Source organism: Sus scrofa, chromosome 8 (genome assembly GCF_000003025.6).
Source record: "Sus scrofa isolate TJ Tabasco breed Duroc chromosome 8, Sscrofa11.1, whole genome shotgun sequence".
NCBI lineage: Eukaryota > Metazoa > Chordata > Mammalia > Artiodactyla > Suidae > Sus > Sus scrofa.
The window spans coordinates 101748318-101764378 of NC_010450.4; the positions used below are offsets into that span (position 1 = coordinate 101748318).

The window sequence follows — 16061 nt, forward strand, 5'->3', positions numbered from 1 at the left end:
TATATTTCACTTATTCCAATAATATCCTGTTGGGTGTTTTCCACAATTCTTATTCTGGATCTAACTAGGGATCATGCATTGTATTTAGTTGACATATCTCTCTAGTTTCCTTTAATCTGAAACAATTCCCTAAGCTTGTTTGTTTTCCATGGCAAGGACTTTTTGGAAGAATCCAGGCCAGGCACTTTGGGGAACATCCCTTTAATTATATATGTCTGATACCAATTCTAGTTTAAAGAAAATACAGGGGCTAGGGAAACATGATAAATGAAATCACAAGTAAATAAAAAAGACCCAGAAGGTAGGACATTCTGCAGGTCATCTGGCCAAGTCTCTTACAAATGAGGTCACTAAAAAAAAAGGACTATACTGAGTTGAAAAAGAGTAAAGGAACGTAACCATATTTAACTGGTATAAAGGTAATTTTAAATCAGCTGTGGACTTTGGTGAGAAGGACAGAGGAGATAATCAGCAAAATAGAAAGTTGGAGGTTGTTGACTGGGAAAGGTTCCAAAACAATATGAATAATATTTTGGTAAAAATTACACACATATATATACATAGAAAAGTATCTGAAAGAATTGCTCTAAAGTGTTCAAAATAATTTCTGGGTAGAATGTGATTTTTTTTTTTTTTTTGCTTGTATGTTTTCTAATTTTTTTCCCAATCCACACGTACTGCTTCTGTGATAATAAATTGTTAAAAATAATCTTGATTCTGATTACTTTTCACTTTTACCTCCATTATTCTAGTTAAAGCCAGCAGCCACTGTTACCTGGACTCTTGAAATGTCCTCCTTACAATGGTAATGTAAGTGTGTAACAATGATAAGGGTAATTTTTGCAGTGGTTTTCTTACTTTCATTCCTAAACCACCTTGGTTACTGCTCTCCACACAGTAACCAGGGTGATGCTTTTAAAAGGATTATTATTTTTTTTAAACAGTAAATCAAATAATATCAAATCTGTTCAAAACTCTCCAAAAGCTGCTAATCACATTAAAAATCTTATCTGTGGCCTCTCTGAATTCATGTCCAGTATTTTCCTGCTTGCTCACTCTGTTCCACCACAGTGGGCCACCTTACTGATCCTCAAACAATCAAGTTTACTCCGGACTGTAGGAGCTTTGCACCTTTTAGGAGCCCACTTTGCACAGAAGTCTCTTCCCCCAGATTTTAGCATAGCTCTTTCACTTCAGAAAGGTTTCCCTGACCATTCTTTCTTAAATAGCTATCCTCACACACCATCCTTCACCACATCCTTCCCTCTGCTTTGTTCTTTTTCTCAGCATCTTTCTCTACATGAAATTATCTTACAGATTTACTTAGTGAATTAGTTATGGTCTTGTCTCTCCCATTACAATGTAAGCTTCATGAAAACATCTGACCACTAATACATCTTGTATGTCTAAAACAGTGCTTAAGAACGTGGTTGATATATAATACATATTTGAGTTACTGAATGAAAATAATAATCTACCTAACATGACACAGCTAATAAATCCAAACTCAGACACGTTCATTCTGTAGCTTATGCTTTAAACCAAAACAGGGTATTATCATAATTAGTCTTCAAGAGCACAGAGTAGTGTATGTATTAACAGTCAAATGAATATGAATAATGTAATGGGAAATACAATATAAACAACTCAAAATATATTTAATCACTAGTTGTAATTTGTAACTATAGTAATGTAAGAAAATAATCTGTAATATAGTAATATAATTTGTAATAATGGTATGATTGTAGATGAGTTGTGGCAGGGGTAGAGATAGTAAATGAATACTTCCCAAATGATGGCCTCTAATTCCAGTAGGAAATTGGGTACTCTGCTGAGTAAGTTAACAAGCACATGGACCACTTTCTAAGTATGGTATATAGATATTATTTTAAATTAAGAGTGTAACATATGAGAGTTCCCGTCATGGCTCAGCGGTTAACGAACCTGACTAGTATCCACGAGGATGCAGGTTCGATCCCTGGCCTTGCTCAGTGGGTTAAAGATCCAGCATTTACATCTCTGATTGGACCCCTAGCCTGGAAACCTCCATGTGCTATGGGTGCGGCCATAAAAAAGCCAAAAAAAAGCCAAAAAAAAAAAAAAGTGTAGCACATATTTAGTAAAAGATAAAAGCATATCTAAAGTCTTAGTCTTTTAACTCTTACATTGTTCTTGTGAACTTTTCTCTAGGTTATTAGTCACTGTCTTAGGTGGAAGATAAGGAACTGGTCCCCAGGTAGACAGAGCTCGTTTGCTGGTGTCAAACTGTTGAGTGAAAAATTCCTGCAGCTTCATTCCTATTTTTATCAGGTCTGGCGTGGTTGATCTTGATATCATTACTTGAAAAATATCCCACTTCAGATCTCCATGGACAAATATTTCACTAGAGCATAAAACAGAGTCTTTATCATATATCTTATAGAAGATAGTTTAAAAGCACAAGGAAAATTCTCTTCCCCATCAGCTTTTCATTCATATTAATTTACATGATATAAAATCATTTTGCAGGAAAAATGGTTATGTCTTTGTCAATAGATGATAGAAAGTGTTAAGAGTAGCCATGTAAAGTATTGAGAAAGTAATATTTTACTAAGTACCTTTTATCAGTCATGCTTGAATCCAGTGTATTATACAGATTTACTTTCCATTCATCCTGAAGCTTGAGATCAGCATTACTGAAGATACCCATGAGAATACTTGAGCCCATGTAATCAACACGAGCTTCAGTGGAACCCATAGTAATCTGGATTTTGTGACTGGGTTGCTGATTTGGATGTTCAGAAATATGAGCTAAAACAGAAACAATAAGTACTTTTCACAAAACTGCCTAAAGGGAAAATGCATCAAAATCAGGATTCACATACTTTTTTTCAATATATCTTTCTGTTGTAAAATTTCAACATACCAACCATCTCCAAAGCATTGACATCTATAGTCCCTCCAACCACTCCTCCTTTAGAATCTAACTGTGATCTTCCCAGACCAACAGACATGCTTATCTCTCGATCTCGGTTACTTCCTACTGACAGACGGCCCTGGCTCTTCAAACCACTAGTTGTCCAACTAGAAACGAAAAAAAGAGTTATTAATTAGGCATATGGCTTCCAATGTCATCAATTAAAGCAGGAGTTAGATAATTTCAAAAAAGCTGGGCAAAAATTTGGACATTTTAAAAATGTGATAAACATTTGATTACTAACATTAATGATGAAGTTTTCTTAGCTAGAAAATTATGCTATTTTCCATATTTTATTTTAGAAAACATATTTCATGCTGTTTTATATTACAATATCTTTAAGGTTAAACTCTTCTTAGGATAAAGCAATTTATAATCTTTTATCTACTCGTCTTTACCGTCTCAAACATTTTAACATTAAAAAATGTTTTTTCTTCCTTTACTACAATGTGTGAAAAATTACAACTAATGATTAAATATATTTTCTTTGTATCTGATAGCTTACGTTGTATTTCCCATTACATTACTCATATTCATTTGAACGTTTAATTGCTTCAAGTTGATAGCAAACACGACAAGTGTTTCCCATGGGGTCCCTTGTTGGCTTGCTGCTTTGTTTGATTTGTTAAAAGGAGTTGATGTTTTTGAAAGTGAATCTAAAAATAGAAAAATCAAATGTACATTCACTCACATAGATGCTCAGCCAATTACAAAGCAAAACCTATTATCACTATAATCTAAAAAGTAAAATTATGATATTCTTATGTTAAAACCTAACATTTAATAGCTGTCATATTACATCTAAAGTAAGTTATCATTTACTGAATATTCAGTAAGGGTTCCCAGCCTTCTTGAAAACTCATAAAGTTCTGTATGATCTCCATTTATATGAGGAGACTCTAAGGCACAGGTCATTCGCCACCCTAGGATTTCCCTAACAAACGAGAAAATCATAAGTTGCTGCTGCCAAAAAAAACCTGAAGGCAGTTACTCTTCTGAAATGCAGAGGCTGGCTGGTGTGCCTATTCTCTCTGTTCTTTGGACTCAGTATTTATCAGGAATCCTGCATTTACTCATTGTACCCTAATCTTACCTTGTGATATGAACTACACCATTTTTATATATACTTAAACACAGGCAGAATACTCCGCACATAAGAGTTCAAAAAATACTGGATGAATAAAAGAATGACTGAATGAAAAAACTGATTTTTTTCAACATCAAATATCTTTTACAACACTGTAGATTGTTTTACTTCTTAAAAATAACTGTACCATATGGAACGTGCCAACAGATATGCACATTCCTCTCTCCCTATTCCTTTTCAAAGCTACTACCCATCTCCTTTCTCCTCTGCTGGCAAATACTGTGAGGTATTTGTTGTTTGCTTAGGGTCCCCCCAACCTTCCATTAAAAACCTGCCAAGAGAATATTTTCCTGCACTTTGGACAGAAATATGGGAGTAACTCATTAAGACTTTCATCTTGGGAGCACTGGAGGGTGAATGATAATAAAGAGAGCAGTGTTACCTCTTCGGGGAACTGAAGAATCAGACACACTTCTTGATCTTACGGAAGCTGGGGATTTGAGGCTCTGTGCTGCTGCCCCTGGTGACATAGTACTATTTGTCACATGCTCATTGAACACATTAGGTGACTGAGGCATGTGGGTGAATGAGGCTGACTGACTGGGCTGCTCCCAAGTCCTGCAGTAAGCTTTTCTTGATGACTCAGGGGAAAGATGTTGGCTTACACCTTCGATAGAATCAGGTGTCCCAGGGCCAGATGCTAATAGAAAAGGAGAAAACAAACACGAAATAAAAAGGGTGAAATCACCATGTTGTAAAATAATAAACTGAACCACTTCACCATTTCTAGTCATATCATGTATTCCTTACAGTTCTCTGACAGGTGTACAATGTAAAGTTTCCAAAACACATTCCAGCATGTTATTTTACTGAATTCTCACAGAAACTCTAGAAGGGCAGGACACACCTGTTCCCATTTGAAAAATGAGGGAATATATCCAGACCCAGATTTCTGCTATTTTCTACTGTATCATGCTAACTCTTTTATTTATGATATAATACTACAACAATATCCAAGTCCAAGAGAAAAAATCCAATATGGGAGCACGTCCCCAATATTTTTCTTTTTTTCCATGGGTAATTAACCATGATTAACTTGGCTAAATGTATTTCTGCATTTCCAGGTCACAGAATAAATATCAGCTGAACTTAATCCCTAAGAGGGCAAATATTTTGTGACCTCCAATGCTAGTGAATTCCTAGGGATTATTAGCATATTAAGGGGGCTCAATAGATGTTTGTTGAATGAGTGAAAGAACTGCATGGTACAACATCATGGATCTTGCTACTGTTATAACCAAAATTAAAAGCAACATAAGTATAATTTACAATTACAGAACAAGCTTACTTGGCAAATTTATAGTTTGGTCTCCAAGGAATAGGCGTCTTGCAATACTCCTCCTGTACCAGGCTCTTGGAAATGCCAGAATTTCACTGAGGCGGCGCATATCATATTTAAAGGAAGCAGACCCTATATCACAAACAGCTGATACACAAATGAAATTTGTAAGAACAGATTCCAAGCTTTTAATATTTTCACACTATAGGTGTACTATGACATGATATCACACAAATTATAATTCTGCTACAATTCATGAAATACCAAAATAAGTATGATTAGTAAGTGATAATGTGTTCCTTCCACAAAAGATAAAAATAGCACATTATAGCACTATCAGTTCTACTTCCATTTTTTGAGGTGAGGGCAGACTGGAATTCCATTATAGACAGCACCAGCTTTAACAAAGAGACCTTCTCAAATATAGGAAATGACCCACAGGATGAGTTAGAATACAAACTTCCTCAAGAGCAGCTGCAAACCAAATAACTTCAATGGCAAGAACTAATATTTTACTTTTAGACAAAAAGTGACTTGTCAACCTGAAAGCATTCTGATGACTGTCTTCTGAGGCTCTGCTCTGGGCACTCCACTGCTCCTGCTTTATATGCTCTTCTATTCTTCCACCATACCTTCTGTGACATTCACCTGCCAATGTCTCCCAAACCTAAAGTTTCTGTTTCAGCCCGAGCCCATTTCCACACAGCCCATTAGCCAACTGCCTGCAAGATTCTTTAACCTCATTGTCCTTTAGGCACTTTCTTCTTTATTTTCTAAGTTAGTGACTTCACTGTTCCTTTAATCACTAAAGCTAAAAGTTTGAGGTATCCTCGTCTCCTTTCTCCACATACAACTTGTTCTTAAGCTTGTGGATACTCTTAACATTTCTCTTGAAACCACTCCCCCCCTTAACTGTCACAATTTAGGCCTTCATCCCATATTGCTTAGTCTACTTGAACAGCCTCAAGCATCTTTCCACTCTTTATTTTTCATTCAATCATCAATTCTCTTTCTAAAATACCAATTTGAAGTACCATTACTTTTTTAAAATGTGAACATATTATCATATAATCCATATACAATTTATTTGTTTTTTTGGTAAGAACACAATGTGAAAATTTACTCTCTCAACAATTTTTTTTAAGTGTACAATACAGTATTGCCATCTTTAGGGACAATGTTGTCATACCATTTCTTAAAAATCTCTCATGGCTTCTAACTGCCCAAAGGATCAGAACTCTATTGTTTATCCTGGCATAAGAGTCCTCTGCCTCCCCCCCACTATCATGTCCTGGTCTGTTTTACCAGTTTTACCTCTAGCGAACTCCCCTCCCCCCTTACTTTGTACAACTAACTAAATGTTCAGTTATACCTAGGTTTCAGCCTCAGTGAATCAAAGTATGATCCAAAATCATGTTTTTGATGCTTCTATAGCATTAAATACCATGTTGCTACAGCCAAGAATATTCCTACATAATTTTGAAGATCTGGTCCAAACATCATTTCCTTTGTGAGGCCTTCTCTGATCTCTCATATAAACAATTTAATTGTTTCCTCCTCTTTAAGTAAACCTCCAATATAGGACTTATCACAGTGCAGTATAATTTATTTGTTTACTCATAAGACTGAATTATTCATGCCTGCAGAATATTTGAGTATCTAGAAGAGTACCTGACACAAGTTAATTGTAAAATACAGACTCAATATGTTTGCTGAATGACCAAACATATATTGTGTTGAGTGTGTTAAGTGTGTGTTCAATGAATAATTTTTAAAATGTTTAGTACTGTAAATTCTTCAAAATATTCTATGTGATTTAATTTTAAATACTCAAATCACAATGTAAAAAAATGAGCAAGTGATTTGCCCATACTTATATAACTAGTTATAAAGCTAGTGATGCACATGCACACAACTTAAGATATTAAAATTTTTTTCAATACTTAACCCTTAGTGTTTTAAAAATTTATAATTAAAAATTGTATCAACAAAAAGTCAAACTGCACTGTTTTACTAATTCATGGTATAGAAGTGAAGAAGCACATCTAGTTTGATGGCCACAACTAGAAACAAGAAAATTATGAATGGGAAAGCTCACCAGTAAAGGCAAACACACAGGAAAGGTAGGAAATCATCCACACACAAATGTGACATCAAAACCAGTAATCATGAGAAGAGGAGATTACAAATGCATAATATTGGAAAGGCATTTGAAATTGCAAATGGGAAAATTTAAACAACTTTCTAAGTTTATAAACTGCTATTTCAAAACCTCATTTAACAGCAAACCAAAAATCTACAATAGATAAAGAAAAAGCAAGAAATTAAAACACTGAAGATAGTTACCAAATTACAAAAGAAAAGAAAAAAAGAGGAAGGGAGGGAAAAAACCTATAAAACAAATCCAAAACAGCTAAGAAAATGGTAATAAGAACATGCATATCTACAATTACCTTGAATATAAATAGATGAAATGCTCTAAGTGAAAGACATAGACTAGTGAAGTGGATGCAAAACAAGACCTGTACATATGTTGTCTAAAAGAGATCCACTTCAGATCTAGGAACACATAGACTGAAAGTGAAAGAATGGAAAAGGGTATTACAGACAAATGGAATAAAAATAGCTGGAGTAGCAATACTCACATCAGACAAAATAGACTTTAAAGACTCTTAAAAGAGATAAAGAAGGATACTTACATAATTGACAAAGGATCAATCCAAAAAAGAAGTTATAGCAATTATAAATAAATATGCACCTAACATAGGAACACCTCAATATATAAGGCAAATGCTAATAGCTAAAAAAGGAGAAACCAACAGTACACAATGACAGTGGGGCATTTTAATAACCCATTATCATCAATGAATTTATGTCAGTAAACAGATGATCTAGACAGAAAATCAATTAGGAAATAGGCCTTAAATGACACACTAGACCAGAAGTATGTAATTGATATTTATAGAACATTCTACAAAAGCAGCACAATACACAGCCCAAATGCCCATGGAACATTCTCCAGGATTATTATGTCCTGGGCCACAAAGCAAGCCTCAATAAATGTAAGAAATGTGAAATCATATCAAGCATCTTTTCTTTTTTTTGTCTTTTGTCTTTTTACGGCTGCGCCCACAGCATATGGAGGTTCCCAGGCTAGGAGTCTAATTGGAGCTGTTGCTGCCGGCCTACACGAGAGCCACAGCAATGCCAGATCCGAGCCGTGTCTGCGACCTACCCACAGCTCACAGCAACACCAGATCCTTAACCCACTGAGTCAAGCCAGGGATCGAACCCGCAACCTCATGGTTTCCTGTCAGATTCATTTCCACTGCGCCATGATGGGAACTCCTCAAGCATCTTTTCTGACCTCAACATTGTAAGAGCATAAATCAACTAAAGGAAAAAAAGTTTAAAAAAACACAAACATGTGGAGGCTAAACAGTATGCTACTAAACAACCAATAGTTCACTGAAGAAAGCAGAGGAAATTCCTAGACACAAATGAAAATACAATGATCCAAAACCTATGGAACACAGTAAAAGAAATTCTAAGCAATTGCTGGAAATTCCAGCAATACAACCTTATCTCAGCAAACAAGAAAAATCCCAAATAAAAAACCTAACCTTACACCTAAAGCAACTAGAGAAAGAACAAACAAAAGCCAAAATGAGTAGAAGAAATCATAAAGATCAGAGAATAAATGAAATAGAAAGAAAACTACAAAAAATGAAACTAAATGGTGCTTCTTTGAAAAGATAAACCAAATTGATGAACCTTTAGCCAGACTCATCAAGAAAAAAAGGGAGAGGGCTGAAATCAATAAATTAGAAATGAAAAGAATCACAAGTGACACCATAGAAATACAGGGGGTCTTAAAACACTACTACAGGCAAAACTATATACCAATAAAATGGACAACCTAGAAGAAATGGACAAATTCTTAGAAAGATTCAACCTTGCAAGACTGAATCAGGAAGAAATAGAAAAGATCAATAGGCCAATCACAAGTACTGACATTGAAACTGTGATTAAAAAATTTCTGACAAACAAAAGTCCAGGACCAGATGGCTTCACAGATAATTTAACTCTTTTCTAAATTTCTGACAGAATTTAACACTTATCCTTCTGAAACTTCCAAAAACCTGCAGAGGAAGGAACACTCCCAAACTCATTCTATGAGGTCACTATCACTCTGATACCAAGACTAGACAAAGATACCACACACATATATTATAGGCCACTATCACTAATGAACATAGATGCAACAATACTCAACAAAATCCTAGCAAACTGACCCCAACAATACATTAAAAGGCTCATACACCATGACCCAGTAGTATTTATCTCAGCGATGTAAAGTTTTTCAGTATCCAGAAATCAGTGTGATACCCACATTAACAAAACAGAGAATAAAAACCATATGATCATCTCAAGAGACGCAGAAAAATCTTTTGAAAAAATTCAACACCCATTTATGATAAAAATTTTCCAGAAAGTGAGCAAAGAGGGGACCTAATTCAACATAATAAAGGCTGTATATAGCAAACCTGCAGCTATATTCAATGGTGAAAAGTTGAAAGCACTTTTTCTAAGATAAGGAACAAGAGAAGGATGTCTACTTTTGCTACTTTTATTCAACACAATTTTGCAAGTCCTAGCCATAGCAATCAGAAAATATCAAAGGAATTCAAACTTGAAAAAAAGTGAAACTGTTACTGTTTGCAGATTACATGAGACTATAGATACAAAATCCTAAAGATGCTACCAGTAAACTACCAGAACTCATCAATGAATCCAGTTGCAGGATACAAAATTAATACACAAAAATCTCTTGCATTTCTGTACACTAACAATGAAACATCAGAAATTAGGGAAACAATTTGATTACCATTAGTTCAAAAAATAATATACTTAGTAGTAAACCTCCCTAAGGAGGCAAAAGAGCTTAGAAACTGTAAGATACTGATGAAAGAAACTGATGACACAAACAGATGAAACGATATACCATGCTCTTGGATTTGAAGAATCAGTATTGTCAAAATTACTATATTACCCAAGGCAACCTACAGATTTAATACAATCCCTATCAAATTACCAATGGCATTTTTCACAGAACTAGAACAAAAAAAAAATTTAATTTGTATGGAAGCACGAAAGACCCCAAATAGCCAAATTCCTGAAAAAGAAAAACAGCAGCTAGACGAATCAGACTCCCTGACTTCAGACTATACTACAAAGCTACAGTCATCAAAACAGCATGGTACTGGCCTGAAGACTTATAAAAGCAATGGAATAGGATAGAAAGCCCTGAAATAAACCCATGTACCTATGGTCAATTAATCTTTGAAAAAGGAGGCATGAATATACAGTGGAAAAAAGACAGTCTCTCCATTAAGTGGTGCTAGGAAAGCTGGACAGCTGTGTGTAAAAGAGTAAAATTAGAACACTCCCTAACACCATACACAAAAAATACTCAAAATGGATTAAAGACCTAAATGTAAGGCCGGATACTATAAAAATCTTAGAGGAAAACATAAGCAGAACACTCTTTGACATAATTCACAGCAGTATCTTTTTGATCCACCTCCTAGAGTAATGAAAATAAAAACTAAACAAATGGGAACTAATTAAACATAAAAGATTTTGCAGAGCAGAGGAAACCATAAACGAAAAGCCAACCCACAGGATGGGAGAAAAATCTTTGCAAATCAAGCAACCAAAAGGGATTAATCTCCAAAATATACCAACAATTTATGCAGCTTAATGTAAAAACAAACAACCCAATCAAAAAAATGGCCAGAAGATCTAAATAAACATTTCTCCAAAGAAGACATACGGCTGGCCAAAAAGCATGTCAAAAGATGTTCAATTGCTAATTATTAGAGAAATGCAAATCAAACTAAAATGAAGAATCACCTCACACTGGTCATCTTGGCCATCATCAAAAAATCTACAAACAGTAAATGCTAGAGAGAGTATGGAGAAAAGGGAACCCTCCTAAACTGTTAAGGGGAACATAAATTCATACAACCACTATGGAGAACAGTATGGAGTTTCCTTAAAAGACTAAAAATAAAACTACCATATAATCCAGCAATCTCACTTTTGAGCAACTATCTGGAGAAACCCTAATTTGAAAAGGTACTTGTACCACAATGTTCACTGCAGCACCATTTACAATATCCAAGACATGGAAGCAACCTAAATGGCAGAGGAATGGATAAAGAAGATATGGTACAGATTTTGGAGATTAATCCCTTGTCAGATGCTTCATTTGCAAATATTTTCTCCCATTCTATGGGCTGTCTTTTTGTTTAGGGTTTCCTACTGTGCAGAAACTTTTAGTTTAATTAAGTCCCATTTGTTTATTTTTGTTTTTATTGTCATTACTCTAGGTGGTGGATCTGAGAAGACACTGCTATAGTTTATATTGGAGAGTGTTGAGCCTGTTTTCCTCTAAGAATTTTATAGTATCTGGTCTTATATTTAGGTCTTTAATCCATTTTGATTTTGTCCATTGACAAGGGAGTGGATAAAGATGTGGTACATATACACAATGGAATATTACTCAGCCATTGAAAGGAAAGAAATAACGGCATTTGCAGCAACATGGATGGACCTAGAAATTATCATGTTAAGTGAAGTCAGTCAGGCAATGAGTCACAAACATCATATGCTATCACTTACATGTGGAATCTAAAAAAAGAATGTAATGAATTTCTTTGCAGAACAGATAATGACTCAGACTTTGAAAAACTTATGGTTTCCAAATAAGACAGGTTGTGAGGTGGGGGGATGACCTGGGGGTTTGTGATGATTGTTGTACAACTATAAATGTAATAAAATTCATTGAGTAATAAAAAAATAAACAAAAAAAAAGACATGGTACATATACACAACAGAATATTACTCAGCCATAAAAAATGAAATAATGCCATATGCAACAACATGGATGGACCTGAAGTTTATCATACTAAGCGAGGTAAATTAAAGGCAAATATCATGTGATATCATTAATATATAGAATGTAAAAAATTATATAAATGAAACTATTTACAAAACAGAAATAGATTCACAAATTTAGAAAACAAATTATGGTTCCCAAAGGAGGAAGAGGGGACAGGGAGAAATTAGGAGGTTGGGATTAATATTCACACACTACTGTATATAAAATAATCAACAAGAACCTACTGCATATCACAGGGAACTCTACTCAATATTCTATAATAATCTATATGGAAAAAGAATCTGAAAGGAATGGATATATGCATATGTATAACCGAATTACTTTGCCATACACCTAAAACATTTTGAATCAAATATACTTTGATATAAAATAAAAATTAAGTTCAAAAGAACTAAACCTTAAGAAAAGGTAGTAGTTTTCAGTTATTCAATTAGGCATATTTTGGCCTTTGGGTGATATTTCTACATATTTATCTAGAAATCTTATTTATAAGATTGATTACCTGCACTGAGCTAGTACTTGGTTGAGTTGTTAAATCAATTTGTCACTAAATGCTTAATATTACTAAATATATTTAATATTTAAACACTTAAAAAGGAGGCTCTTATTTAATTCTGGAAAACAGTATTTTAATTTAAAAGCAATAAAGCTGAATACCGGATATATTTATTAGTGTAGTGTCCATTTTGCTTGCAGACTTGCTTACAGACTGACTTTCAAAAAATGAGGCACCTCCTGAACGTCTTATCCGAGACAAACTCACTTTTACAAACTCGAGATTTATACTGAGTGAGTCTTTTCGACCAGTGACTGAAGTGGGTTCTTCATCCACATTCCCTTTAAAAAAACACATACAAATGAACACATTTTATATATATATACACACATCTATTATCTACTAGACTAGAATATGCCATCTATCAAAGTCACTTAAGTGAGGTAAAAATTTAAGCAGAATGACCTAGTGATCACTAGGCATTCCTAATAATGCCTAATGGTCAGGTTGTTAAATAGGTCCAAGTCCATGAACATAATTGATGATTTTTATGTCTCTCAAACAAAAACTAGAACTGGCATGGAGTATGTGTGTCCTCATTATTTGTCTAAATAAGTCAAGAGACATTCACTGATAACAACATCTTAACCATTTTTAGTGGTAAATTTGCACTTCAATGCCAGTGGAATTTAAGTCCACTAGATTAAAACTAATAAAGAGTCTCACTTTAAATGAACAAAAATGATATACACACTTGAAAATTTTACTATTATGGAATATAATTTTTGATACATAGAGATTTGGTTAAACATGTAAGTAATGTAAGTAACCTCATATCCAAAGAGGCTGCACAGTGTATAACTTTTAAAATATTCTGAGTTTTAGAATAATTGTTTTATATGCATTACTTAACTCATATTTCTAATTATAGAGATGGGATAGATATTATCAAGAAGAAAAATAAAGTTTCTGATCTTGTTTTATATCCTTTGTTAAAGATGTCATGATATCCCAAAAGATCCAAGCTCGAAAAGATGTGATAAATTTGAAAAAGACACAAATATGCTAAGTACCTAATCCTCCTGATCCAGGTGTGAGGCCAGAAACAGCAGTTTTTTGTTTTCCTGCTCCGTATGGATGAAATACATAAAGGGAAAAGTCAGACATGCAGGCAGTGAAGCTCAACCCAGATGAGCTGCTGCTGGAACTGGTCAGGTCTGACTGACTACTGCTGTGTCGACTTCTGCCAAGAGGGCTGCCCAATCCCGACGAACCTATAGGGAATGCAAGAAATCTAGCATGTTTATAAGCCACGGAAGATTTTTAAATACCATCACTAATATATTCTCAAGAACTAAACATGACTTGAAAATAAAAATAATCAAACATTAATCAATGGATTTAAATCCTTGAAGTTACTAAAATGAGGAGTTAGATGTACTTTCCAATTAATTTACTCTGTAAACCAGGGCTGTATATTCTGTTCATCTATGAAATAATTACTTATACATAGGACTGGCCAATTCCACGGTTTCTTGTTTTTCTCCTTTGTTCTACTGGAGGCAGGCAGTGGAAGAGGTACAAAATAGCTGGGTTTTAAGCAAAGGGGAAGGAAAACAAACTGTAAAAAGTCCAAATCATACATCTGAAGCCCACATTTTCATAGAAACAGTGGAAATAGAGCAAGGTACACAAAAGCAGAATGTTAAAGATCTCTCTGTCTTAAGCAACCATGTGTCTTCACTGGCAACATTTACCATGGGTGCACAGGCTAATTCCAAATATGCTTCAAACATAAAAAAGATGAGACCATCTGAATAGAGTATTATATGATTTTGCCAATCCAGACTTCCTTTGGATTCATATATTGCATTCATGGATTTGCTATCTCACTAGAATGGATCACAGGAATTTAAAGCTTACCATGTCTGAAAGTGCACTCTTGACCTTCCCTCCCAATCTGCTTTTCTTCCAGTACTTCCCAACTCCAGGAACACTTCCATGCAAATAGCTCACCAGAAACCTGAGAGTTATTTGCCATCCTTCCCACTCTAACTTCCTATCATGCAAAGTATCCCCATGTCATTTCTATGTCTAACAACATATACCAACTCTATCCATTTCCCTCCATCTTGCTATTGCTATTCCAGCCTAAGCAATTATCTGTTCTAGGCTGCAGAAATGGCCAACTGCTCTTCCTGCTTCCTTCCACTCATGTTCTCCAATCAGCTCCCACCCTGCAGGCTGGACTACTGTTCTAGAAGTGTAAACCATAGTCACGTCCACATCCCTGCTTAACCTTTCAGTGGCTTCCCTACATGACCTGGTTCTTTGCTATCTATCTACATCTTGCTCATGCCAGTATGACCTTTATTCACCATGCTACCCTTATACTAATTTTATTCTTTTATTTTTCAAAGTTGTCAAATTCTTTCCTACTTTTGCATTTTGTATTCTGTAACCTAGAGTGTTTATTCCCCAATTCTCTGCTTGGCTAACTCATACTAACCTACTTCATGTTTCCTCTCAAAATATGCCTGTTTGCTTATTATCTGTTTTTCCAAATTCAATTTATGTTCCACATTAGCAGGGACTATGTCTTTTAGCTAAGTTCACAAGAGTATATACAACTCCTAGCACTGACCCAGAAATCCATAAAGTTCAATAAAGATCCTTTAAAAGAATGGATACTGTCATAACCTATACTTCTTATATATTTATTTATTCTCATCAGCATTCCTTCTTGCATGTTTTATGATGATAAAATGTGAGGTCCTATTTCATTTTTTTATTTTCTAAAATAAATGTGGACATAAAATAGCTGTTCATTTTATATTCCTTTATGTATTCCTAGCATAATGCTTATATACTGCTATAATTATGTTAATAATTTGTAACATTTTGTCATCAAGAAAAAAGTGAATATCCCAATGAGAAATGGACATGGGCATATTTATTTCCTTCCTTCAAATAGCCAATAAAGTAACAATATAGATTAAAATAATAAAATACCATTTTAGTCCATCATATTGGTAATGATTGAAAATACATTTAAAGCACAATGGGAAGAATACAGTGAACTTGGTGTCCAAACACATCTGATGAAGACACAGAAAACTTACAGTTTTACTAGAGAGTTAAAGATAACAAACACTTTAAAAATGTTCACTCTCTCTGATGAATTCCTGAATAAACTTTATTTATTTATTTATTTAT

General features: G+C 34.5%; 1 protein-coding gene across 19 annotated transcripts in view; it reads right to left on the reverse strand.

The window, feature by feature from the left end:
• Window positions 1-16061, reverse strand: part of KIAA1109 (KIAA1109 ortholog) — a 200129-nt gene that overhangs the window by 11234 nt on the left and 172834 nt on the right. For 17 of the 19 annotated variants that reach the window (XM_021101630.1, XM_021101618.1, XM_021101619.1 and 14 more), the window contains 8 exons: window positions 13919-14119; window positions 13007-13186; window positions 5392-5529; window positions 4486-4743; window positions 3462-3612; window positions 2906-3063; window positions 2598-2790; window positions 2166-2383 (listed from right to left, as the gene is read on the reverse strand). In XM_021101630.1, coding sequence (XP_020957289.1) covers window positions 2166-2383; window positions 2598-2790; window positions 2906-3063; window positions 3462-3612; window positions 4486-4743; window positions 5392-5529; window positions 13007-13186; window positions 13919-14119 — 1497 coding nt within the window. The remainder of the gene's footprint in view (window positions 1-2165; window positions 2384-2597; window positions 2791-2905; window positions 3064-3461; window positions 3613-4485; window positions 4744-5391; window positions 5530-13006; window positions 13187-13918; window positions 14120-16061) is intronic. The other 2 variants (XR_002346813.1, XR_002346814.1) reach the window with 1 other exon arrangement.